This window comes from Gorilla gorilla, chromosome 8 (genome assembly GCF_029281585.2).
Source record: "Gorilla gorilla gorilla isolate KB3781 chromosome 8, NHGRI_mGorGor1-v2.1_pri, whole genome shotgun sequence".
In the NCBI taxonomy this organism is placed as follows: Eukaryota; Metazoa; Chordata; class Mammalia; order Primates; family Hominidae; genus Gorilla; species Gorilla gorilla.
The window spans coordinates 112,717,137-112,742,976 of record NC_073232.2 but is presented as its reverse complement, the minus strand read 5'-3'; the positions used below and the strand labels follow the sequence as shown (position 1 = coordinate 112,742,976).

The 25,840-nt window shown below is 42.7% G+C and overlaps 1 protein-coding gene across 1 annotated transcript; it reads right to left on the bottom strand.

Annotated features, from left to right (window-relative positions):
* Positions 1–483: 483 nt before the first annotated feature.
* On the bottom strand, positions 484–22,808 carry WNT8B (Wnt family member 8B). The gene is made up of 6 exons (XM_004049949.5): positions 22,741–22,808; positions 6,858–6,891; positions 5,931–6,069; positions 4,803–4,928; positions 3,874–4,016; positions 484–3,657 (listed from the first exon to the last, which is right to left on the bottom strand). The coding sequence occupies exons 1-6, from the start codon at positions 22,806–22,808 to the stop codon at positions 3,112–3,114; spliced, it is 1,056 nt and encodes a 351-aa protein (XP_004049997.1). The 3' UTR covers positions 484–3,111.
* Between the last annotated feature and the right edge of the window lie 3,032 nt (positions 22,809–25,840).

The following is a 25,840-nucleotide window of genomic DNA, read 5'->3' as shown; positions in this document are numbered from 1 at the left end:
GCAAAGACTTTTCCCAAACACTTTCGGAAAAGGTGTTGTGAGAAGACAAGGGGGCGGAGTGGCGGATTAGCATGTGAAATGAAGTTTTCATTGACTCCAGTGGGGGTAGAAGGCTATTTTAATGGCATTTTGTTCTCCTATTTTCTCTTCTTGAGCTCTTTAGAGATATTGTTTTGCTAAGACAGGCTTTCTTCCCCCTTCTTTCCAGTCTGAGGATTGCCTCTATGGGAGCCAACATAAATATTTCTCCTCCAGGAATGCGGGTTAATTAAAAGGAAATGAATGAGTGGAAGCATCCAATCCAGACCTACAATAGGCGAGTGCCCTGGCCTGCCCTCCCCTCCCACCACCGCCAGCACCACCAGCGCCGAAGACGACCCCGTCTCTGTCTTTGCCCTAACCTGCTGCTAAGGCCAGTTGAGGCTGCGATTCTTTTCAAAAAGAAAAAGCTCTGCCTGTGTTTAGGCTCACAGGCCAGGGACAGGAAGGAGACAGTGTTTTGCCCACACCAACCAATGTCCTTGTCACTTCTCAGGACCTCCCTCTGTTTCTGTCTTCTGGCTGAGACAGATGGGCTCCTGAAAAGCACACAAGAGGTGGAAGGGGCCTGTGCTCTGCACTCTCCCCACAGTAACTTACTAGTTGGGGGAAGAAGCCAGTCATCTTTCTCAGCATCAGTTTAAATCTGTAACACAAAAGGTTTGACTAGCTGACCTCAAAGATGTCTTCCCAAGCACCAGTTCTGGAGTTGTCTACTTTGTAAAGGGACCACGGCCCTGGCAATTGAGTGTAAGATGAGAACTTAAACTCCATGATGCAGCAGTGGTGGTTGTTCACCACTATCTCTACTCTGGTGTTTGTTGAATGAACAAATGAACAAGTGGATATTGCAAAAGGAAGGGAAAAGCAATACAGATCCAAGGCATCTCAGTCGTGTTTTCTTGGTAGAACTGGAATGAATCTGGTATCCATTTGGGGATATAAAACAATAACCTATGAAATAATGTTCTGGCGGCATGACGTATTTAGAGTGCTGACCTGGAGTTACCAAATATGAAGCACAATAGTTCTGCTTTTATGCTAAGAGACCTGGAGAATGTAGCTTTACTTTACAACATTGTGCTTTTAAATTTTCTAGCTGCCTTGCCAAACTTTCTTCGTGTACATTATAAAGTAATTCTGCAAAGTGGGACAGGTAGGTTAGTATATGCTGCTTCTTGATTAAGGAGAAAAGGTGAGTTGGGAGATTCAGGAGGTTCAGATAAAAGCAGAGGGAAGGTGTGAAGGGCCTTTTGCTGAGAAAGCTGGAAATGAAGCACTAGGAACACCTGAAAGGAAGTGTATCCCTGGTCAGGAAGGGGAAACTCTCTCCTCAGTAAGTGTTGGTAAGACCAGAAGGTGTGTGGGTGAGGCCAGGGGTTTGGGATCTGACCTGGCCATTGCCTTAGTTTGGAATACGGGAACCCTTGACTCTTACAGGTGAGCCCCTAGAGTCTTGGCTTTTGTTACCTGGAGCCAGCCACACTGCTTTCTCCTACTCTGGGAGAGGAAGGTTGAGGTCGTCTAGCATCTGACCAGTTCTGCTCTAGAAGAGCTGCCCAGCCCCAGACCTGGGACTGTCCTAGGGCAAGGAAGCTGGCTGGGAAGCCCCTTGGGCTACAGAGGGTCTGTCAGGGATTGGTTCTTCCCTCCCCAAGGTCTTGCTCTGTTTCATAAACAAGTCCCTGCTGTACTCTCTGAGAATAAAACCAGAAGACTCAAGTACCACAAGCAGCAAGCTCATGGCTATTGAGTGAATGTATTAGAAGATTTATATAGATGATTTACTAATCCTTGGCAGCTTAGCCTCAATCCAGATAACTGCTTGGGCCACCAGGGAAGTGAGGCTTTAGGGAGGATGGTATCCTGCCAAGACGGAAGGGAGGAGAGAGCCTACAGGTTGTATCTGTTACCACAGCCCACCCGAATATCCTCAAGAATAAGTGCAGTACCTAGAAAAAGAGCACATATCACAATGACTGCAATAAATTAAGGTTCAAGGTGCTGAACTTCCTATTAAGCAACAGTTTCATTACAGGAAGTTTACTCATCGAAGGAAGATATCCAGTGCTCTGAATCCTGCCTGTTTGAGAACCAGGTTAGTGAGAAGGAAGGGTCTCAGTTTCTCCTTCTTAGGACCTGCCTCTAGAGGTGCAGACCAGGATCTGAAGAGGAAAGTGGCTTTATTTACCTTAGTCTTGGCTCAGAGGAACAAAGATCCTTTGGAGAAGAAGAGGTAAAGTTGGTTGCTAGGAGGAAGTAGGTCAGGAGAAGGGAGAAGTTACCTTTAAAGGGTAGGAAATGACTGTAATCTGCCCTTAACGTATTTCCTAGACCTTCGGGGTATGTATCTGGAGTCCCTCGGGTTATTGTCTAGGAAGGTCATTGCCCCACTAGTAAAGTCCATTCATGACATGATACCACAGGGATGAGTAGCACCCTTGGTGTTCAAGTTAGCACTCCAGAGCTCCCTCTTCCATCTTCAACCTCTGCCTCTAGGAACCAACCCCAAAGACATGCTTTTCCGGGGCCAGTTTCCTCAGTTTTTCTGGGAAAGGAAAGGGAGAAGAGGAGAGAAAGCATTCAAGATTTCTGGGGAATCTGGCTCAGCAGGTAGCAGGGGAGGAGCTGTGCAGAAGAGAGGTGCAGCAGTGGGTGAGCCCTGGTAGCAGACAGTGGGCAAAAGGGCAAAGCTTTGACTTTACCTGGGTCCTGCGTGTCTGAGAAGGGTTCTTCCAGCGCCTAAGGCTTGATAGGCTAGGTCAGACATTAGGGCTGCTAGCAGAGGGGAGGAGGAACACCTGTTCTCCTAATCCAAGGAAGATCGGTAGCTCAAAGCATGAGTTCTCAGACCTAGGTGTGGCTGCGAGGATTCAGACAGAGCTCTAGGAGAGCACAAAGGAATTGGGGAAACAGGCTGGAAAATGGCAAGCTTCGGAGAAATTGCAGTCTCTCCGTCTCAGGATCCCTAGGTCTGGGAGAGCGGGTTCCCCATTCCCTAGGTTCCACAATTACCGGGGTCTCTAAAGGAAGCCAAGAACCAGTGGGAAAAGGAGGGGGCAGAGGAAACCCTTAGGGTTTTCTCCCGGGTTTGTGCGCAGCGCCCCCCCGCGGCCGCTCTGCGCGGCTACAGAAGTACTTGGTGACCCTCCGGCGGCACTGCTCGCAGCGGACTGCGCAGCACCAGTGGAACTTGCAGTTGCAGCTGGACACGGTCTCGGCCCGGCGCTCCTCCACCGCCAGCCCGCAGTCCCCGCAGAGCCGGCGGCAGCTGCGGCGTTCCCAGCGACCCAGGGCCCGCCCGCGCCTTAGGCACTCTCGGCCTTCGGTGCCCAGCAGCCCTAGCGTTTTGTTCTCCAGGCAGTAGTCCGGGGAGTCCTCCAGGTGCACCAGCTCCCGGGTAGAGATGGAGCGAAAGGTGTCGGCGATGGCGCCGCGGCCGGCCGCGCTGTTGCCAGCACCCTGCAGCAGGTCCACCTTGAGTGCTGCGTGGTACTTCTCCTTCAGGTGCGCGCCCACCTCGCGGAACTCGGGCAGCTGCAGCCAGCAGGTCTGCGTGGTGCAGCTGCCAGACACGCCGTGGCACTTGCACGTGCGTTTCATGGTGCCCTTCACCGCCTGGGGAGAGAGCTAGGAGTGAGAGGCCCGGGATTAAGCGCGTGGCGAGTTTAACTGCCCCTGCGGGAGTTGCGAGAAGTCTAGTTAGTCTACTGGGCCAGCCCACTTGGTACCTCATTTTGCCAATCTTTTAAATGAACTGAAGAGTTGTCCGCACCTGGAGCTGGTAGTGGATATAGCCAGCAGCTGCCTATTTCCGAGGGCTGCGGGACTCACCTTGCGGCCAGCCTCGTTGTTGTGCAGGTTCATGGCTGCCCGTGCATCCTGTCCTGTTTCCAGGGCATCGACAAACTGCTTGGAAATCGCCTCTCCGAAGCCCACATTGTCACTGCAGCCTCCCCACAGCCAGCCTTGTCCCCCTGGAAAAGTGCAGAGGGAGGACAGGTCATTGAGCAAGCGGGTGCAGAGCCTCCTGGGCTGCTGTTTCTAATTGGGTTGGGGGTGGGGGGGTCCAGGATAGGAGAGGATTAAGGTTGGGCGAGTGCCCTGTATCCAGATGAGTTGCCGTCTAGATTTGTTTTTGCCACTTTTACACGCCCACTTCCAGGTTCAGCCAATCCCCTGCTGAGGGCTCAACGACGTAAGTAGTTGCCGAGTGGATTCTTTGCAAGATGCCAGTACACTCCTCTGCCAACAGTGCCTCTTCGCATGGGCAGAGGGTGCACGTGCCCTGCTGGTGATTGAGGTCCAGAAGGGACAAAATGGTGCCAAAAAGATGAGGAAAGCTCGAGCATTGAGGGGGAAAGGGGTACAATTGAAATATGGAACAACGATGTTGGAAATTGGTTAGGAGGGCTCAGGAGATTGGAGACGGCACTGGAGGTAAAGAGTGGAAAGTAGACGGGGATAGGCAACACGGAAGGAAGTTCCCCTTGTGTTTGAGAGAAGCAACAGAGGAATCCCCAGAGTGTTGTTTCTTTATTTTTATGTTTAAATTAAGGAAACTACTCAATGGGAAAAGAAGGTTCTAAGCTACATTTAGCCTGGCTTGTCATTGTAGGGCTTGGGATCAAACTCGTTCACCCATCTTCTGCATGATTTTCTTCATATTTAGAAGAATACAGCTCTTCTTCATCTCCACCAGGCTTTTCATTCTTTATGTGCGTTGGCTGGCCTATGGTACCCATCCCTACATTACTACTTACCCAGTTGCCCGTTGCGGGAGTCATCACAGCCACAGTTATCAAAATCTCCAAGGCTGCAGTTTCTAGTCAGGGTGTACATGACTCCAGCAGAACTGATGGCATGCACAAATGCTGTCTCCCGATTGGCTAGCAGGAACCAAAAATCCAGAGTTAGAGGGAGGGGTTTCAGCTTAAAGAAATACCAGACATGCTACCTTTCTTTGATAACCATCATTATATCCTCTTTCCCTAGCTCCATCCTATTTCCCCATCTTTATTATTATTTTTTAACTTTTATTTTTTTGCAGAGAGTCAGTCTCACTATGTTGCCTAGGCTTGTCTCAAACTCTGGGCTCAGTCTTCCTACCTCGTCCTCCCAAAGAGCTTGGGATTACAGGCTTGAGCCACTGTGCCTGGCCTTCCCATCTTTATAGTGTATCTTACCCTCTTCCATGGTCTGCCCCATCCCTGGCCTTAGCCCTGCTCTTCTCACCTCCTGTCTTTTCAGGTCACACATTTTATGACCAAGTGGCTAGGGTACTGTTGACACACATGACTGTAAATGATTTAGATTGGAAAGAGCCTGAGGAAGAAATGGGGAGGGAGATGAATCTGAAGGCTAGGTTGTAAAGAACCCATCCCCACTTCCTCCTGGAACACTTAGGGTCTAAGAGTCATGTGCAGTTAGTCTTGAAAAGAACCTCTGATTGGTAGCTCTTTCATTTACTGGCATGGCCACTCTTTATCTTCTCCATGGGAATCTGGTCTCCAAGTCAGTCTCCACTTGCCCAGTATCTCTCTGCTGAGGAAGGGGCTAAGAGGTCTGAGGAATTATGACCCCTGCCTACCTCCTGATATTACTTACATTGTGAGGAGACCTTTAGCCAACTGGGAGGCCAAGGATGGTATGGGATTGGGAGTAAGGCAAGATCCATTTGTTGAGCAATGAGAGTGTTGAGAAAGAAAGAAAAAAACTCTACAGGTGGGAAAAAGGAAGTAGAAAAGGAAAAGAGAAGATCCTGGAGAGGGAGATGACCTAAGAGAAGAGAGCAGGTGAGGAATAAGGGTGTCGAGGAGGCAAGGGGCTATCCCTGGGGCTCTAACCTGTGACCAGAGGGTCCAGGGAGCTGTGGCTGAGGCTTTTCTTACCACTGCGAAGCCCACCGTGGCTGGACAGCTGCAGGGCTCTCTCAGGGCAGTTCCAGCGGTCCCAGGCAAACTGATACTTGCATTCTTCAATACCACTCTGGGCACCAGCTGCCACACTGCTGGAGTAAATCAGGTAAGCCTGTAGGGACATAGGGGTAAAAATTCAGACTGAACTTAGGAGGCATTTACCCTAAACTGACCAAACACCCCTCTTCCTGCTCACTCTCCCATCCCTCCAAAATAATGGAGTAAGCCTTTAAATATGCTGTCTCATTTGACATCACAAATAACTTGTGAAATAGGCACTATATTATAGATCAGGAAACTGAGGCCCAGGGAGTGAGCTAAAGTAATTTCCCCAAAGTCCCAGAGCTAGCAAATGGCAGAACTAGAAATGAAACTCAGTTTTATCAGACTCTAGGCCCTATTATCCTTTATTCACCTTTCTTCACTATACTATCCTGTCTCTCCAAAATGAGCCCAAATCACCTAATTCATGAAATTTAAGGAGTTCTCATCACATGACCATCTTAGAAAACAACATTTTGGAACTGAAAATGCCCATGAATGTAAAGATCATGTAGTACAATTCCAGCATTTTAAACATGGGAAACTGCATCCCACCATGGGGCACTGAGAAGGATGTGTGACTTTGCAGCCTGACACCTATAAAAGGCTGTTGACTTTTATGGCTCTGGAAATTCTAGCCATAAATTCAGTGCTCCTGCGTTCTTATCTTGGGTCTGACAGTGGTTTGCTATGTGGTTTTAGATGTGTCCCTAACACCCTCTGGGTCTCAGTCTTTCTATCTGTAATATATACAGCATAATAAAATATGTGGATATAATGAAAAATCTGCATTTATCATCTTTAGTCAACAGGCTAAGATTAGTGAAATCCATATCAATTAATGGAATTTGTTCTTACCTTTGGACCAGTCATCAGGAAATTGTTCACTGACCTATAAGGGAAAAAAACAAAAACAAAAACAATATAATGCAGAGACACCAACTTGTTTCTGCTTCCAAGAGTGGTAAGAATTACTTCAGCACATGTCATTAATAGGAAGAAAGGGAAACTAGTTTTACCCAGGAAACACTGTGCATAACAAACCTACTAAAGATAATTTACAGCCAGGTGGGGTGGCTCATGCCTGTATTACCAGCACTTTGGGAGGCTGAAGCAGGTGGATCACTTGAGGTCGGGAGTTTGAGACCAGCATGGCCAAACATGGCGAAACCCCGTCTCTGCTAAAAATACAAAAATTAGCGGGACATGGTGGCAAGCGCCTGTAGTCCCAGCTACTCAGGAGGCTGAGGAATGAGAATCACTTGAACCTGGGAGGTGGAGGTTGCAGTGAGCCGAGATTGCGCCACTGCACTCCAGCCTGGGCGACAGAGCAAAATTCCATTTCAAAACAAAAAACAAAACAAAACACACACACACACAAAACTTAGTAGAAAAAACATGAATAAAAGTAGTATCATTTCCTTGCATTGTTAAAGCCAGGTAAAATTTCCAGTACCATATACCTGATAGTAATGGTTGCTGATTATTCTGCCATGAAGTGGGGGAGAGAACTAGCATTAACTCCTGACTATGTTCCTTATGCTCTACTCTTAGTATTTTACATGTTGATCTTGTTAAATCCTTACTGTCTCAGGCATTATTATCTCTATTTTGCAGACAGGAAATCTGAGACTCCAGAAAAGTTAAACATGTGTTCAGGCTCACCCAGCTAATAAGTGAGTGAAGCAGGATTTGAATCCACGTTCATCTGACTCCGTGGGACGTTAGAAGGATACTTCTCTAATTAGGAAGAGGTAAACAAACAGTGGAATATCTCTCTAGGGATTGAGTCATAATAAAACTCTAAAAATAAGTAATGCGATTTGGAAAAATGGTTTGGCTGCCCCTTTTAAAACTAAAAATGGGCTGGGCACAGTGGCTCACACCCATAATCCCAGCACTTTGGGAGGCTGAGGCAGGTGGATCACCTGAATCCAGGAGTTCAAGACCAGCCTAGGCATCATCATGGCAAAACCCCGTCTCTACTAAAAAAAAAAAAAAAAAAAAAAGCTAGGCATGGTGGTATGCGCCTGTAATCCCAGCTACTCAGGTGGCTGAGGCACAATAATCGCTTGAACCTGGGAGGCAGAGGCTGCAATGAGCTGAGATTGCACCACTGCACTCCAGCCTGAGCAACAGAGTGATATTCTGTCCCCCCCAAAAAAAACAAAAAACAAACAAACAAAAAAAACTAAAAATGAACTTGTCATATGACTTAGCAATTGCACTCTTGGGCATTTATCCCAGAGAAATAAAGACTTACTTTCACTCAGAAATTTGTACCTGGATGCTCATAGCCACTTTATTAATAATAGTCAAAAATTGGAAACTACCCAATGTCCTTCAAAGGGTAGTTTAAAAAACTGTGGCCAGGTGCGGTGGCTCACGCCTGTAATCTTAGCACTTTGGGAGGCCAAGGCAGGCAGATCATGAGGTCAGGAGATCGAGACCATCCTGGCTAACACGGTGAAACCCTGTCTCTACTAAAAATACAAAAAATTAGCCAGGCGTGGTGGTGGGCACTTGTAGTTCCAGCTACTCAGGAGGCTAAGGCAGGAGAATGGCGTGAACCTGGCAAGTGGAGCTTGCAGTGAGCCAAGATCGCGCCACTGCACTCCAGCCTGGGTAACAGAGCGAGACTCCAACTCAAAAATAAAATAAAATAAATAAATAAATGAATAAAAAATAAAAAACTGTGGTACATTCGTACCATGGAATATTACTCAGCAATAAAAAGGAATGATATGTTGATACATGCAACAACTTGGATGAACCTCAAGGAAGTTACGGAGTGATTAAAGTCAATCTCAGAAGGATACATACTGCATGATTCTATTTACATAACAATAGTGAAATAATAAAAATTATATAATTATAGAGCTGGAGGACAGATCAGTGGTTGCCAAGGATTTGGGATGGGGGATGGATGTGGCTGTAAAGAGTAACATGAGAAAGTCTTGGGGGAATGGCCAAATGTCTTTACTGTGGTTATACAAGGCTACACATGCCAAAATTGCATAAAGCCACATACATGAGTACATGTACACACAAGTGCATGTAAAAATGGTGAAGTCTGAATAAGCTTCATGGATATCATACTAATGTTGTAAGATGTTCACACTGGGGGAGGTTGGGGCAAGTGTACATGGGACTTCCCTGTACGTTTCTTCCCTGTACATGTCTTGCAACTCCATAATTATCTAAAAATAAAAAGTTAAACATATATGTACATATACACATGATCTGCAGGGCTAAAGACTTGGAGAATGACTTCAGTATAGGCATTTGAAAATCAGAATCTATTATCTATTATCTTTGTTTTTCCATTATAATGTGAGAAAGTAATACGGGAATCATTATGTATTGTTCCATGAAATCTGGTGTACCCCTGCAATTCTGAAGGCCAATAAGATGCTGAACATCACCAGAAAGGGGATTGGAAATGAAGTAGACCAAGAAAGTTTCTTGTCAGGCCAAAAGAGCTTGGCTGACTTTCTTCATACAAAACGCATACAACACCAAAAATGTGAGTAGTTTTTGAAAACCAGTATTAACAAACTAAGAAGCTGCCATATGAGAAGATGAAAAAGATTCTAAATGAGTTGTAATAGAATTTTAGAAAATCAAAAATACTATGAAGTCTATCAAAACTAAGGCCTATTTTTTTTTTTAAGACGGAGTCTCACTCTGTCACCCAAGCTGGAGTGGCACCATCTCGGCTTACTGCAACCTCTGCCTCCCAGGTTCACACCATTCTCCTGCCTCAGCCTCCCGAGCAGCTGGGACTACAGGCACCCGCCACCATGCCCAGCTAATTTTTTTTTTGATTTTTTTTTTTTTTTTTGCGTTTTTAGTAGAGATGGGGTTTCACTGTGTTAGCCAGGATGGTCTCGATCTCCTGACCTCATGATCTGCCCTCCTCGGCCTCCCAAAGTGCTGGGATTATAGGCGTGAGCCACCGCGCCCAGCCACTAAGGCCTACTTTTTAAAGCTTGGTAGGCAACCTTAAGTCAACTGAAAAGAAGCACTGCTTGATCAGGTGTAGTAGCACCAGCAAAACACAAAAATACAATTCAGAATGACTTAAATGAATTCGCAATTTCCAAAGCCGTTATAGGTTTGGACATGAATTTCTGATCCTTAAAGACATGTCAGAGGAGTCAGCCAGGCCCCTTTGCTTTGGGGAAAGGGGCCTGAGCTTGTTCCCACTCAGAAAGGCACTTTTTATGTTAGGAATAACATTCAAAGATTTTGGACATTACCAAGCCTGACAGAGCTAGTTCCCATTTTCCATAAGACAGAAATTATCTGGAAAGAAAACAAAACAACAAAGCAAATTGAGTGACAAAGAAAATGCTTTGCCATAGCTGGGGTGAAGAGTCTTCCTGTGAAAGGAGTCTAAGCCGGAACTACAGGGAGTAATAGACAGAGATTCTAGAGAATTCTTTCCTGGAAGATCCTACAATATGCAAAGATTTGTATGATGTCCAGGTCAAGCCCAACTGATCAATGAATGAGACTTAATTGAGCACCTGTCATGGAACAACACTATAGGCCTTATTTGGACAACATTCCTATAAAGTGACTTGTGTTTTTGGTTTTTTTGTTGTTTGTTTTGTTTTGTTTTTGGAGACAGAGTCTCACTGTATCTTGCTCAGGCTGGAGTACAGTGGTGTGATGTCGGCTCACTGCAGACTCCGCCTCCCGGGACTTGTGTTTTTTTTTTTGTTTGTTTTTTGAGACGGAGTCTTGCTCTGTCTTGCCCAGATTGGAGTGCAGTGGCATGATCTCGGCTCACTGCAGCTTCCGCCTCCCGAGTTCAAGCAATTCTCCTGTCTCAGCCTCCTGAGTAGCTGGGATTACAGGCGTGTGCCAACACACCCAGCTAATTTTGTAATTTTTGTAGAGATGGGGTTTCACCATGTTGGCCAGGCTGGTCTCGAACTCCTGATCTCAGGTGATCCGCCCACCTTGACATCCCAAAGTGCTGGGATTACAGGCGTGAGCCACCACGCCCGGCCAACTTGTGTTGTTAACCTCCGAGTTATTTGCAGACATATTTGAACCTTATGGCTGGCTTGTTCATATCTAAAATATCCTATATTAAGAAAAGACTTAGCTGGGCACAGTGGCTCACGCCTGTAATCCCAGCACTTTGGGAGGCCAAGGCAGGCAGATCTTGAGGTCAGGAGTTTGAGACCAGCCTGACCAACATGGTGAAACCCCGTCTCTACTAAAAATACAAAAATTAGCTGGGTGTGGTGATGCACGCCTGTAATCCCAGCTACTCAGGAGGCTGAGGCAGGAGAATCACTTGAACCCTGGAGGTGGAGTTTACAGTGAGCCAAGATCGTGCCACTGCACTCCAGCCTGGGCGACAGAGCGAGACTCTGTCTCAAAAAAAAAAAGAAGACTGTCCTGTAGTGAGTACCAAAGGAGGAGGATCTTGTTCTTGGTCAATGAAACAATGACATGATTTCCTTTTGGGGGTAAAATATAGATTGCAGAAAACATAGTGAGTGTGTATTGTGAGAAGATGCAAAGAGAATCAAAAAGGAAGGAATTTAAGTGTTTGTATGGGTGCCACCTATATGTGGCAGTTATGTGATTGAAGGAAAGATGCTAACAAACACTGAAGATGTAAATTTGTTTTAAGATATAAATTTTGTTTAACAAATGGAGGCTGCTATATAGACAGAACATGGTAAAACAGTATACTCCCAGATGGAGGTACAAGCTTCCCATTTCCCATGAGGTTGTACAGTTGCTGACAATATTACCCAGATTCAGGACCATTCAAAGGGTTCATGACTTCCTGAACCCTCCCAGCTCTTCTCAGACCTTTGCTTGAACTCTAGACTTTTATATCCGACTGTATTCTTGGCATCTCTCCTTCAGTGTCTAATACGCATCTCAAACTTAACATGTCCAAAACTGAACTCCTGATCCTCGCTGCCACCACCCAAGCCTACCCCTTCTGTAGTCTCCATCTAAGTAAAGGACTGTTCCTCCTAGTTGCTCAGACAAAAATCATGAAGAGTCACCTTTTTTTTGTTTTTTAAGACAGAATCTTGCTCTGTTGCACAGGCTAGAGTGCAGTGGCGCCATCTTGGCTCATTACAACCTCCACCTCCTGGGTTCAAGCAATTCTTGTGCCTCAGCCTCCCAAGAAGCTGCGATTACAGGCATGCACTACCATGTCCAGCTAATGTTTGTATTTTTAGTAGAGATGGGGTTTGGCCACGTTGGCCAGGCTGGTCTCAAACTCCTGACCTCAAGCAATCCGCCTGCCTCAGCCTCCCAAAGTGCAAGATTACAGGCATGAGCCACCATGTCTAACCCATAATAGAATATTTTTTGACCATAGAAAGGAATGAAGTACTGGATACAAGCTACAACATGGATGACCCTTGAAAATATCATTCTGAGTGAAAGAAGCCAGACACAAAAGGCCATAAATGATATGATTCTATCTATATCAAATGTCCAGCGTAGGCAATCTCATGGAAACTGACTAGATTCACAGTTTCCAGGGACTGAGGGGAGGAGGAACGGGGAGTGAATGCTAATGAATAAAGGGTTTCTTTTTGAAGTGATTAAAATGTTCTAAAATGGATTGTGGTGAAGGTTGCACAAATCCATGAATTGGCTAAAAAAAATCATTGATTTGTTAAAGGGTGCCTTTTATAGTATGTAGATTATATTTCAATAAAGCTATTATTTAAAAATCTCACTTATTCTTGAATAAGTACTAGTGCAGAAGCCACAACCAGCACACCTTGAAGCCTCACAGCAACTTTTCTCTGTTTCATATGAAGGTTTCCCTTTCCTCTTTTATACTTAAGTATGGGCTGCCTTAATTATCTCTGTATACCCTCCAGTTCCTAATCTAGTACTTTGAACATAGTAAGTGCCTATAAAAGTGAATTGAATACAAGGATTTTGAAATAAAAAAGATAGACCATCAGATGCAGCAGAAAATGTAAGGAGAAAAAGAACTGCAAAAAGATTTTGAGAAATATAGGAAGCCTGTGGCAAGCCAGTGCACCCACTAATTTTTTAGTGTAGTGAGCAGATGACTGTGCCACGTTAGCAGATGATCACACTACAAGAGTGACAGAGTGAACACTGAGCATATGTACACAGAGGTTAGTGCTATAATCAAATCTTTAGCAAAGTTAATCTGACACACTTAGTGCTGCGCATAATTGTTATTGTGCTTCATAGTAATTAGGCATAAGTGGTAAGCAATTTACATAAATAACTGTGGTTAGTTGTGCTTTTACACTGCCAAGTCAAAATTTTACAATTGTTTCTTCTCCTTGTGTTAGCTGTCCAGTATACGTGTGTGTGTATACACTGATATAAAGTTTAATCATATCATGTAATAATAACTAGCATTTATTCAAGTATGTGAGGAACTCTTCTAAGTGCTTTACCTGTATCATCTTTTTAAATTTCCATAGCAACTCCATGGGGTGGGTACTATACTTTTCATTGAGTGTTTATTCTGTGCACACGAAGTACTTTTATTTATTTATTTAGAGAGAGGGTCTTGCTCTGTTGTCCAGACTCAAGAAATCTTCCGGCCAGGTGTGGTGGCTCATGCCTGTAATCCCAACACTTTGGGAGGCTGAGGCGGGTGGATCATGAGGTCAGGAGATCGAGACCACGGTGAAACCCCGTCTCTACTAAAAATACAAAAAATTAGCTGGGTGTGGTGGCGGGCGCCTGTGGTCCCAGCTACTTGGGAGGCTGAGGCAGGAGAATGGTGTGAACCCAGGAGGCGGAGCTTGCAGTGAGCCAAGATCGCGCCACTGCCCTCCAGCCTGGGCGACAGAGCAAGACTCCATCTCAAAAAAAAAAAAAAAAAAAAAAAAAAGAAATCCTCCCACCTCAGCCTCCCGAGTAGCTGGGACTACAGGCACATGCCACCATGCTGGCTAATTTTTGTATTTTTAGTAGAGATGGGGTTTCATAATGTTGGCCAGGCTGGTCTTGAACTCCTGACCTCAAGTGATCTGCCCACGTCGGCCTCCCAAAGTGCTGGCACGACAGGGATGAGCCACCGCGCCCGGCATATTTTTATTTTGTATTTTTTGTAGAGACAGGGTCTCGTTGTGTTGCCAGGACTGACCATGTACTTTGAAGTGTTTTACATATTTTAAGTTCATATAATGATCACAATTATATGAGGTAGAAACTACTATATCTTTCATTTTACAGAAACAGAGACTGAAACATAGAGTGGCCACCCAGCCTCACATAGCTGGGTAAGTGGTGAAGCCAGGACTGGAGCCTAGGCAGTCATACTCTAGAGCATGCACTCTACCTGCTGTGCTTTTCTGCAGCCCGTATTTCCCTTGCTCTTATTCCCACTGGCTAATCCAGGACTCCTAATTCCTGAAAAATTCTTGGTAAATATTTCTGAGAGGCCTAAGCAATGTTTTGCACACACTCATGAATACACTCAGTTAATTATCACATTGTCTCTGCTACTTTTTTATCCTTTCATTACACCAGCCTACTGCTTCTATGTCCACAAAACAATCACATCTGCCAGGGCACAGGCCCTGCTTTATCTGGGTAGCACGACATCCCCTGGGCACATTTTCTAGGCACTGTTGCTGCTCACACTGGGTTCTATGTATAAAAGAGTAGGGAGAAACAAATGCTAAAGGACACTGTAGGCACAGGTGGGGAGGGGATACAGTGTGTGGCTTCATGACAGGGATATGTTTTGAGAAATGTGTCGTTAGGTGATTTTGTCACTGTGCAAACATCATAGAATGTACTTATACAAACCTAGATGGATAGCCTACTACACACCCATGCTATATGGTAGAGCCTATTGCTCCTAGGCTACCAACCTATACAGCATGTTATTGTACTGACTACTGTGGGCAATTATAACATGATGGTAAGCATTTGTGTATCTAAACAAAACATAGGCCTGGCATGGTGGCTCACGCCTGTAATCCCAGCACTTTGGGAGGCTGAGGCAGGCAGATCACCTGAGGTTGGGAGTTTAAAACCATCCTGGCTAACATGGTGAAACCCCATCTCTACTAAGAATACAAAAATTAGCTGGGCGTGGTGGTGAGGACTTGTAGTCCCAGCTACTTGGGAGGCTGAGGCAGGAGAATCCGCTTGAACCTGGGAGGCGGAGGTTGCAGTCAGCCGAGATTGCGCCACTGCGCTCCAGCCTAGGTGACAGAGTGAGACTCTGTCTCAAAAAATAAAATAAAACAAAATAAAATAGAAAATAAGAAACAAACATTCTGAATATGAATCTGCAGAATTTGATATTTTCCTCTTACCACCCAGGACTTTCATCTTAGTGCCCTGTGATTTTGTTTTGTTCTGCCTCTCATCACTTTCCCCACAAATCTTTACATAATATTTCTGGCTTCTCCCTAACCTTCAATCCCATATCTTAATGTCCATAAAATGTCTCTGAGTCATCAGCTGGGCATGGTGGTTCACGCCTGTTATGTCAGCATTTTAGGAGGCCAAAGTGGGCCGATTGCTTGAGCCCAGGAGTTTGAAACCAGCCTGGGCAACAGAGTGAGACTCTGTCTCTACGAAAAATAAAAATAAAAATCATAATAAATGGGATGGAGCTCAGAAAAGAGGATATAATGATGATATTAAAAAGGCAATGAGACCCTGTCTCTACAAAAAATACAAAACTTAGCCAGGTATGGTGGCATACACTATAGTCCCAGCTACTCGGGAGGCTGAAGTGGGAAGATCACTTGAGCTAGGGAGGTTGAGGCTGCAGTGAGCCAGGATCGTACACTGCAGCCTGGCTGACAGAGTGAGATCCTGCCTTAAAAAAATTGTCTCTGAGTCATGAGGCTCAGTTTGGTCTACTTTAGGAGAGAGACGTCTGATTACCGAAATTGGAGTGCTGGCCCAGGGGAAAGGAGAAGTGGTAGTGAATGAATGTGAACTATAGATCTCCATCTGAAGATTTAGCACAGAAGGCATATAGGACAAAGGGCTAAAGGCTAAGGGGAGGGTATGGAGTAGGGAAACTGCCAGGGGCTATAGCTGGAAGGTGCTCCAGTGATGCAGCTTTCTCTTAGAATGAGTTCTGACAGCAGCTTTTCACTCCATAGAACTCCCAAGATGCCTTGGGCTGGGGAGAGCCCAAAGATAGCTCTTCTGAGTGAGTTTCCTTGTGACTGTCTCTGTTCCACAGCATCCACACATCTGACCTGTAGAACACATGTGCACGAGCAGACACAAAGGTATGTTCACACGTGTGCCCACACACACAGTTACACAGAAGGTAGGTCTTACTAATAACTGTGAAATAATATCCCGTTGGTCCCCAAATTTTCTTCACTACCTTATCTGATAATACCTGAGGGTATTGAACTTGAAACTATTCACTGTACAATTTGAGAGAGTTAAGTTTAAAATGCAAATATTTTTCAAGGGTGAAAAGCGTGACTAATTCTTACCTATTCCAAAGTATTGAAATCAGGCTTTCCTATTTAACTAGGGGAAGGGATTAGGAGGTAGAAGTTACAAGGTATCTGAAGTCTTAAAGGGAAGAGAAGTATTCAGACTTTCAAAATCAGATTTCCTCCTACTTAAAAATATGTCAAGAGGGAACAAAGCTAGTATCAGTGGAGGGATCTCTTTAAGTATGGCAATAGAACACAAGCCAGATTGCAGAGAGTGAAGAGTTATGACATGAAAGTAGCTAGTGCTGACTGGTTGGAGGAGGACGGCATTGAAAGAAAAAAGAGAAAGGAGAAATGATTGCAGTGGAGATTGGGGCCAGAGGAAGGTATTTTTCAAGATGAGTATAGAAAGAAAAATTCAGGAATGCGTAGCTTTTGGTCATATTCCCATAACTGTTTCACCAAATTAAAGTCCATTTCTTTCTTCAAAGGGAGTTCAGCCCTGTAAATCATTCTAAAAATATTTTTTATAAATGTGAATTTTTTATATAATGATGCAGTGCCCTAAAATATGAAGAGAAAACAAGCCTTGTAAGCCAATTGACAAAAAAATTTTTTTAAAGTTAAACAGATGTGACAATCTTAGCAGTAGTCCTTATATTAAAAGGTATATTAAAATCCCACATTATTGCAAATCCAGCCCTTGCCAAACGATTGTTGGCAAAGGCCATGTAATAGCCCACAGGACAACTCTGTACCATGGATCTTTGCAAAAGAAGCTCAGGCAGATTCCTTCACAAGCAAAGCACAAATGTTCGGGGGATCATCTTTTTCCCTGCAACTTATATGTCATTTGTATTCCAGGATATTTTATAGAGTGATAGGCTATCTTCCCTGTCCTCATTTCTTTCCTTCTTTATGTATTATAGCAAGTGCTGCTGAGAAACGCTAAGCTACAGAAAAGCACTTCAGCACTTAGCATCTAAATGAGGACTGTGGCAGGGATAAGCTATACTCACGCTCCTTTCCTTGGTCTCTAAGTGAGAGCTGCTAAGGAACAGCTCAAGCCACCATTCCCAGAAAGCCTGGGATCACGGGAACTTTTCCCACAGTCGTTATGGAGGCAGATAATTCCATTTTGTTTTCTGATCTTGTTGCCTTGGTCCCTGCAGTATAGACTTTAGAAAACATTTATGTTCTCAGTTGCATCGATGGAAACAATACCAGTTTATATCAGTATCAAGAAGGTGGGTGTACATGGTAACTCCAAGAATTATCCTGTAAAATAACTAGGTGAACAGCTTAAGGTTGGAAAATTGACAGGCTTTGGCACTTTAGTGCCATTTTTACTGCTTAATGGAATTAAATCCAAATAGATGGTAAAATGTTCTCTCCTCAATCTGATCCAACCATCAATTTCTACTGCCTTTGCTAATCAACCACAGCTCCAATAGAAATAAACACAAACATGTACTTGAATGACTTATTCCCTTTTGCTAATTTGTATTCTTGATCTTCTCCTAAGGGCAATGGGAGAAATGTACAATGTTCCCCAAACTTCATTCTAACTACTGGCCTGAATCTCTCAGATACAGGACAGATAATCCTTTTGCTATCCCTCTTCTTCCTGTTTTGAACCATGGTAGTACTTGGAAGATTTAGACTAAGAGAATATGCAGTTAAAAATGCTACAGAAAGTATAGGTGAAACATGATTGGTCAGAGATTGATAACGGTTGAAGCTGAGTTATTGGGGTTTGTTATATATGCTGTTCTCAACCTTTGTAAAAACATGTTTTTCCCATAATATGAAAATTTTAAAACAAAACCAATTATTCTGAAAAGCAATAATCTATGGAATCTGGGCTCCACCAGATGCCTTGGATTAAGGTGAGGAAATACCAGACAGGATAATGTGGACAATCTATTGATTCACTACTTAGTGTCCTGGATAATGGAACCTTCAAAGTGTGATACGATAAACCTAAAGAACCTGACTACAGAAAAAGGACTGAGATTTAGAGCAGCAAATGGTAATTGCAGTTTTGAATGAAGGGGAAATTCCTCCTAATGTAGGGTGGTGTAAATTTGGCCTGGAGAGTATAAGAATTTCATCTATGGAGCTGCATAGAAAGACTGACCTATTAGCCCTCTTATAGGGTCTTATTGGGACTACTGGAATATAGCCCCATAATGTGCTGGTACCATAGGATGCTGAAGTTGCGAAAACAACCTAGTTTTAAAAAGCGAGTTTGGACTGGTCAGATGATGGTGAATTTAAATGATCCCCTTATGATCTGATTTTCTCTTGGCTTGGAGAAAACTCTAACCTAAGAAGCATACAGAGAAATGAAATGATCAATAACAGGGGCTTACAATAAAGGTTGAGAAAAACAAACCATAAAAGTTTGGCTCATAATGAGACTGAAGCATCTGTCTAAAGTGGATGGTAGTTTCCGTTGAAAGGTCCTGGGAGTGCAGGTATATTTCAAGTGGGAGGCAATAGGGAATGTTATTTATGTGACCCAAGCTCAGTGTTTCCCTCAGCTGTTAACTTAGCTTGATCTTTTACCGAGTAAGAAAAAAAAATCCACTTTCTGAAAAATAAAGATTTATCCTAAGAAAAATTATATTGACCTCGTTCTCTAAGCCATGTGAATTCTCCCCCACTTTTCTGATGGAAATAGACAAGCATCGTTGGAGCCCAGAAAAAAAGGAATTTTATTAATAGTCCCAAGAGATAATAGTATCACCCAATATAGAGCAGCATTAAACCAATTTTCCCAGCTGGGAAAAAGAAAAAAAAAAGGAATATCTTTCCATGGAAGGAGAGGGTTTAGATTAAAACTCCTTTTCTTCTGGTCCTTTTTTAATGCCTCATTTGTCACTATGTAACAGCACACAAAGGAGATCCTTCTTTGTGTCATGTCATCCACCAAAAACTAAAACTAAATCAAAGATGCATCTTAGAGCATCCTTCTTGTCACTCACACAAACTGGTTTCATAACAAGAGCTGTAATGAAGTGTCTTTTCCCAGGATACTCACAGCCTTTGTTGTTATTAATAATTACAATAATAATAGTTATTGTCTTTCATGACAAGAGAAATAGAGATTCTGGAAAGAAACACATAGGGCTCAAGTTGTGGAGGCCTTCAATGATAAACCTGGGAATTAAACTTCTCTGGTTATGTCTCAGAGCCCTCAGGCCTTCCTACAGTGCAGCTTCTGATCTAGCCCACCTCAGAGCTACTCCACAAATCCCAGCTTTTTTTTAATGGATCAGGCACTTTTTTTTTTTATGAACCAAGGATGCTATTAAGTCACTCTTTTATACTGGTATTTTTTTTTCCAGATTCCAAAGCAGTTCCTCACACCTTACTTTTTATTTCTTTAACTTCAGGGATTCCCAGCGTCTTTGAGGATGAGAATCCTCCCCTATCGTGACAGTTTTAGTGGATCTTCACTTGATCATATATGGTTTTTTTTAATCTGTTAGTGGGAAAAATTCAACATGGCAAAAACTTATGACAGAACCCCAGTATGAATTCAGTAATTTTTAAATGAGTTTGTATTTTATTGTTCATAAAATACACTTAAAAGTAGTAGAACATAGTGTGGAGATCAATAATTTCAGCTTTATGCAATGCTTGGTGAGAATATGGATTCAAAGACCCTCCTCCAATAACTGATTCCTTTGCCAATCAGGAGTCCCACATGTCATCATCAGATGAGATTTCAAGAGCCATAGAAAGGTTACTCTATAAGATGCATGTAGAGGACCAAAAGATGATGTTTTTCAAAAGCTGCCATAAAGTCCAAAGATTTTAGGTAAATTCTTGCCCTACTGCAGAAGAGAAATGGACCCTGTTTAAATTCCTGCTGCAGACCTTTGGAAAGAAGTAGAGGTGGTGACTTCTGTTGAAGAATGAGAGCAGAGCTATAGTTTACTTCTGTATCCCAGGGCATCCTTCTGATTTGGTGACTGAGTTAGGTGGGGAGAGAGTGAGAAATGAACAGAACTGGGTAAGACCCACTGTCATTATGACATATCATTTGGAGTAAAATGGGGCCAACCAGTTAAGGTAAAACACTTTCTATGCCTGCTCATTCCAGATGAGTAAGTGCATTGGAAGGAAAATCAAATTGGTTCATCTCTGGCCACCATTATAATCATCATCATCTGCTTGGCTTATCATGCATTCTCATTCTCTATCTTTGGAGCCATAAGGATTAAGACAAACAAATTCAAAGAAAATAATTTTCTCAAGTTACTAAAAGACAGTTCTCCTTGGAAGTGTCCCAACTATAAAAAACTGTGGCAAATACTTTTCAAAGAAATCATCTTGTACTGATTTACCTAGTAAAACTGCATATTATAGGTGAATGTCATATTCTCTCCTTTTCAAGCCCAGGAATTTCTGTTGATGGACTTTTTTAGACAGTAATTTCAGGCAGGCCTACAATTGAACAGCCAAGCAGAAATTGTGGTTCTCTATTTGTTAAATGCTTTTGAGGTCCTTACATAAAAGGTTGATAATGAAGTATTAAGAGAAACATTTCAAAGGCTGTGGTTGGTCAAATTTCTCTGCATGGCATAAAGGGGAAGATGACCTTATGCAAAACCCTGATAGTTTCATTAGAAGCATAATCAATGTTTAATGTTAAATTTAAAAATCACTTTTCAAATGCCACCACAAACAGATTCTTGGTGAAGTACAAATGTTTAATTTAAATTGGGGCTTATAGGAAAAAGCAATTAAAATCTAATTGTATTATAAAGGAGATTTGTACATTTTCTCCTCAAAGTCAGGCAAGGCGAGAAGGGCTCTTAAACCCTGTTTTTTTAAATTAGAACTTTCTTTCACATCTCTTTTTCCTTTTTTCTTTTTGAATCCAGACACTTGAATTTGGACAGACAAGCAACCCAGCCACCTTTCAGTGTGGCTGTGTCAGTATCGGAATGAAATGAACATGACCCCCTCCAGCAGGGAAGGGAACACACAGTAAAGGTATTTTTTATAGAACAATTCTTCACACCGCCCTGGTGACTAGGGAAGGGAATCTCGTGTTTCTCTTTTGCTGATACTGAATCAGCTGAAGAATACCATGAACATCAGTAGAAATGCTCTGAAATAGTCTCCTCTCCCTTTTGTCTTTTTGTTCTCATGAGGGGGAGAGAAGAGAGACCTTTTTTTTAACGTTGAAATATTTAATTAAAATGCCAATTAAAAATGGACTAATTGGTGGTTCTGCTTATAATCAGAAATGTTGCAAATTATTGTATTAACTTGCAAATAGTTTTATGAAGTTGGCATACTTCTTATCAACACTCCAATAAAGACGGCTACACTCATTTATGATAAAAATGTATTTTCAATTCTCAAAGGAAGCTTATCTCAGCAAAGAAATTTCTTTTCCTGCTTCCTCAACAGTTTATGTAGCAATTGGATTTATATCTTTGTTAAATAGATGGTCAAAATGAGAGCTGATGAAGAGAGAGACTGAGCTCATATCTGAACTGGAGAGAAACTCCGAACACCCTAGCAACCTGCATTCTGTATGTTATTGTGTACTGGTGTATTTGCTAATGAACAGTTGCATGTATAGATAGTTTATGTGGTTTCCAAGAGCTAAATGAGAATGGTGATGATATTCTTTAGCATTTGTGTTTATAATTTACAAAGCACTTTCATATACGTTATCTGATTTTCTGAACAATTTAGAAATATTTGTAAATTGAACAAATTAAATACATTTCTCGAGACGTTTAGATTTCTAAAATATCTGGTTTCAAACATGTTTGTTAACCCAATGCCTGCTTAGTGGTTCAAATAAAATGTTTTATGTCTAGGAAATGATAATTTGAGCAATTACTTAGAATATCCTGAAAAAAAAAATAAAGTCAGAAAGTACAAAGTAAGATCCCATTGAATTTTGTCTCCAGACTTTACCTCAAGATCAGATTCAACACACGGTAGAACTTGCTTTGAACTACCTTCCTCCTCTCTACAATGCTGACATCAGGGTTTCGTGAAAAGGGCTGCTGTCCATTTACCCCCAAATCACTTTGGGGGAATATCTGTGGAATAGCAATTTATAAAAATAGGAACCCCCGCTCCCATCATTTAGTCCTTTATTGGTAGGGGTACTAAAGTTTTACTAAAATCAGCCATAAATTTAGGAAGAGCCCTACCCCATAGAACAGTTTTTCCTAGGAGAGATCTCAAGGCTTCCTACATTTCTGGAAATGAAATGAGCTTTACCCAACACATTACATACACTTACCTATTCCCAGCTCCAGGTAAGAGTCCAGGTTACTTACCAGCTGTGGCTGAGTTGGAGGACACAGGTGAAAAGAGAGATGTACACAGAAGGCTTTGAAAGAAACATAATCCTCTGGAGTAACAGCTAGAGAAAATTCCAAAAAACTGGGAGACGGGTAAGCAAGACAGAGAAATATTCTCCTCAGTGCCAGTGGGATGGAATTCTCAAAGCCCAACTTCCTTGGTGTGTAAGCGATCCCAAACAGAGTTAAGGGGAGGTGAAATGGAGCTGCCAAACGTCCAAAGAAGAGATTATCTACTTAATTAAAGTTTTTTTTCCCCTCTAAGTCCTTCAGCCAATCAGAACTCAAGTGCCAGAGAAAGATTGAGTCGATCAAAAGAACACTCCAGGATCCTCCCAGACAAATGCAGAAGAAGGGGACCAGGAGAAAGAGGACAAAGAAAGAAGCGGGGGGAAGAGACATAGCAAATCCCCTCCACATAATCACTGCATGGAGTCTCTTTCCTTCCTCTTGCCTATCCCCTCCCATCACACCACAACCTTTCCCCACCTATGCACACTTACACACAGACACACACACACACACACACAACACACACACACACAGCCTGGTCCCCAAAAGGGATCCAGAAAGGACTGTGCTTTCCTGGTTGTCCTCTGTAGCACTTTGAGACTGAATTTGCATTCAGGATAGCATTTTTTGGTTTGTTTTGTTTTTTCAGAAAAAAATACACCAGGTGCAGGTGAACCTCCACCCTCTGATTTGAGAATGTGGGGATGCAGTCCTACCATCTAGTGTATTCTCTGTCTAAGTTAGAAAGGCTAGAAACTTCAGGAAGCCCGATGGTTTTTTCTTCCTTTCAACTTTTTCATCATACAATTACTTACCAAATGCCTATTTTATTCTCGACACCGCCCTAGGCATTGTGGAAATTTTTAAAAACCAAAACATGATTTCTGCCCTAACAACATTTACAGCCTAGTAAGGTGACAATAAAATAATGTAGTTTAATAAAGTATTAAATAGCTACAAACTGCCTATAATAGTGTAGGCTTATTTAGGGGAGGTTTTCTGAAGAAGGTAGAATTTGAGTTTCGAAGAAGGGAAGAGATTTCAATAGGCACACAAAGGTGATCTCAAAATCCCTACTTTCTTAAACTCAGGTGGCGGAGCCAGGAGGGCACCCAGGCCCTCGCTCACACTTCTCTGGGACTCTGCTCCTTCTGTTCCCTAGGGAGGAGGGTGGCCTCAGCCACAGCACTGGGGATCCTCAAAGGGCTCCAGACTGATGTCTATGTGGCCATATAGCCCCATCTTTTTAAAAAAATTTCAATTAACTTTTGTGGGTACATAGTAGGTATATATATTTATGGAGTACATGTACATGAGATATTTTGATACAGGCATACGATGAATGCATGATAATCACACCAGGGTAAATGAGTATCTGTCACCTCAAGCATTAATCCTTTGTGTTACGAACAGTCTAATTATACTCTTAGTTACCACATACAATGAAATTATTATTGACGATAGTCAACCTGTTGTGCTACTGAATACTAGGTCTTCATTCTTTCTAACTATTTTCACACCTTCTACTTTAGCATCCACATCACCTTTCTTAAGGTCTCCCTGAGACAATGGTCTTTGTTCTTTTCTTTTAACCTTGTTCCTCTTGCTCCAAAACCCTCTCTAGCTAGACTGAACCAGAAAATAAAGAATTAATACACAAATTCACTTTCTCCATTACCTAGGCCAGACGATTTAGGGGGTCTTCACCTCAGTATCTTAACTGTGTAATTTTGTTGTCCACATGGAATCTTCTAGACCAAGTCTTTATTTGGGGCTCCAAACCTTATTGTGAGATGAGCTTGGTCAGTTGTGGCTCCTACACAAACAGCTTTAGGTCCTCCTCTCTCTTCATTCAGAAAGGGAGCAGTAGAGTCTATTTCAGGCCAAGAGTCAGGTTCTAGGAAGATAAGGAGCAATGACTCCTGGATTTCAGCCTTGACTTCTTCCCTGACCACAGTTTTTGCCATTTACTTGACTAAAGAATTCCTAAGGGATGCAAAAATTCACTGGGAGGTAGAGCAGATTTGGGCAGTTTTTGTGTAAAAAGGGAGAGCTAATTTAAAATGAGTTCATTGAGGCATTGTCCTATCCCCTTAGAATTTCTTCCACAAAGGAAAAAGTTAAGACTTTTATTGTTTGTTTATCTATCTATCTATCTATCTATCTATCTATCTATCTATCTATCTATCTATCTAATCTGTCTATCTGTCTATCTATCTATTTATTTTTAGAGACAGGGTCTCGCTATTCTGTCCAGGCTGGTCTCATACTCCTGGCTTGGCGAGATCATCCAGCCTTGGTCTCCCAATGTGCTGGGATTACAGGCGTGAGCCACCACGCCTGGCCTACTTTTATTGTTTTGCACAAAATTAATACATTCTTATAATAAAAACTTAAACATGACAGAGATAAATAGTGCAAATCCCCTTTGATGACCTGCCTTCTCCCCTCTAGGATAACAGCAGTTAAGTTTTAGATGGTCTTTCAAGAGGTTTTATATGCATACGTAAATATGTATATAAACATTTTCCACAAAATGAGATTATATAAATTATATTTTGCAAATTGCTTTTCTCATTTAGTAATATGCAACTTTCTTTTTTAAATTTTTTTAATTTTTAAATTTTTTTATTATACTTTAAGTTCTAGGGTACATGTGCACAACGTGCAGGTTTGTTACATATGTATACATGTGCCATGTTGGTGTGCTGTACCCGTTAACTCGTCATTTACATTAAGTATATCTCCCAATGCTATCCCTCCCCCCTCCCGCAACCCCACAACAGGCCCTGGTGTGTGATGTTCCCCACGCTGTGTCCAAGTGTTCTCATTGTTCAATTCCCACCTATGTGTGAGCACACACGGTGTTTGGTTTTCTGTCCTTGTGATAGTTTGCTCAGAATGATGGTTTCTAGCTTTATCCATGTCCCTATAGAGGACATGAACTAATCCTTTTTTATGGCTGCATAGTATTCCATGGTGTATATGTGCCACATTTTCTTAATCCAGTCTATCATTGATGGACATTTGGGTTGGTTCCAAGTCTTTGCTATTGTGAATAGTG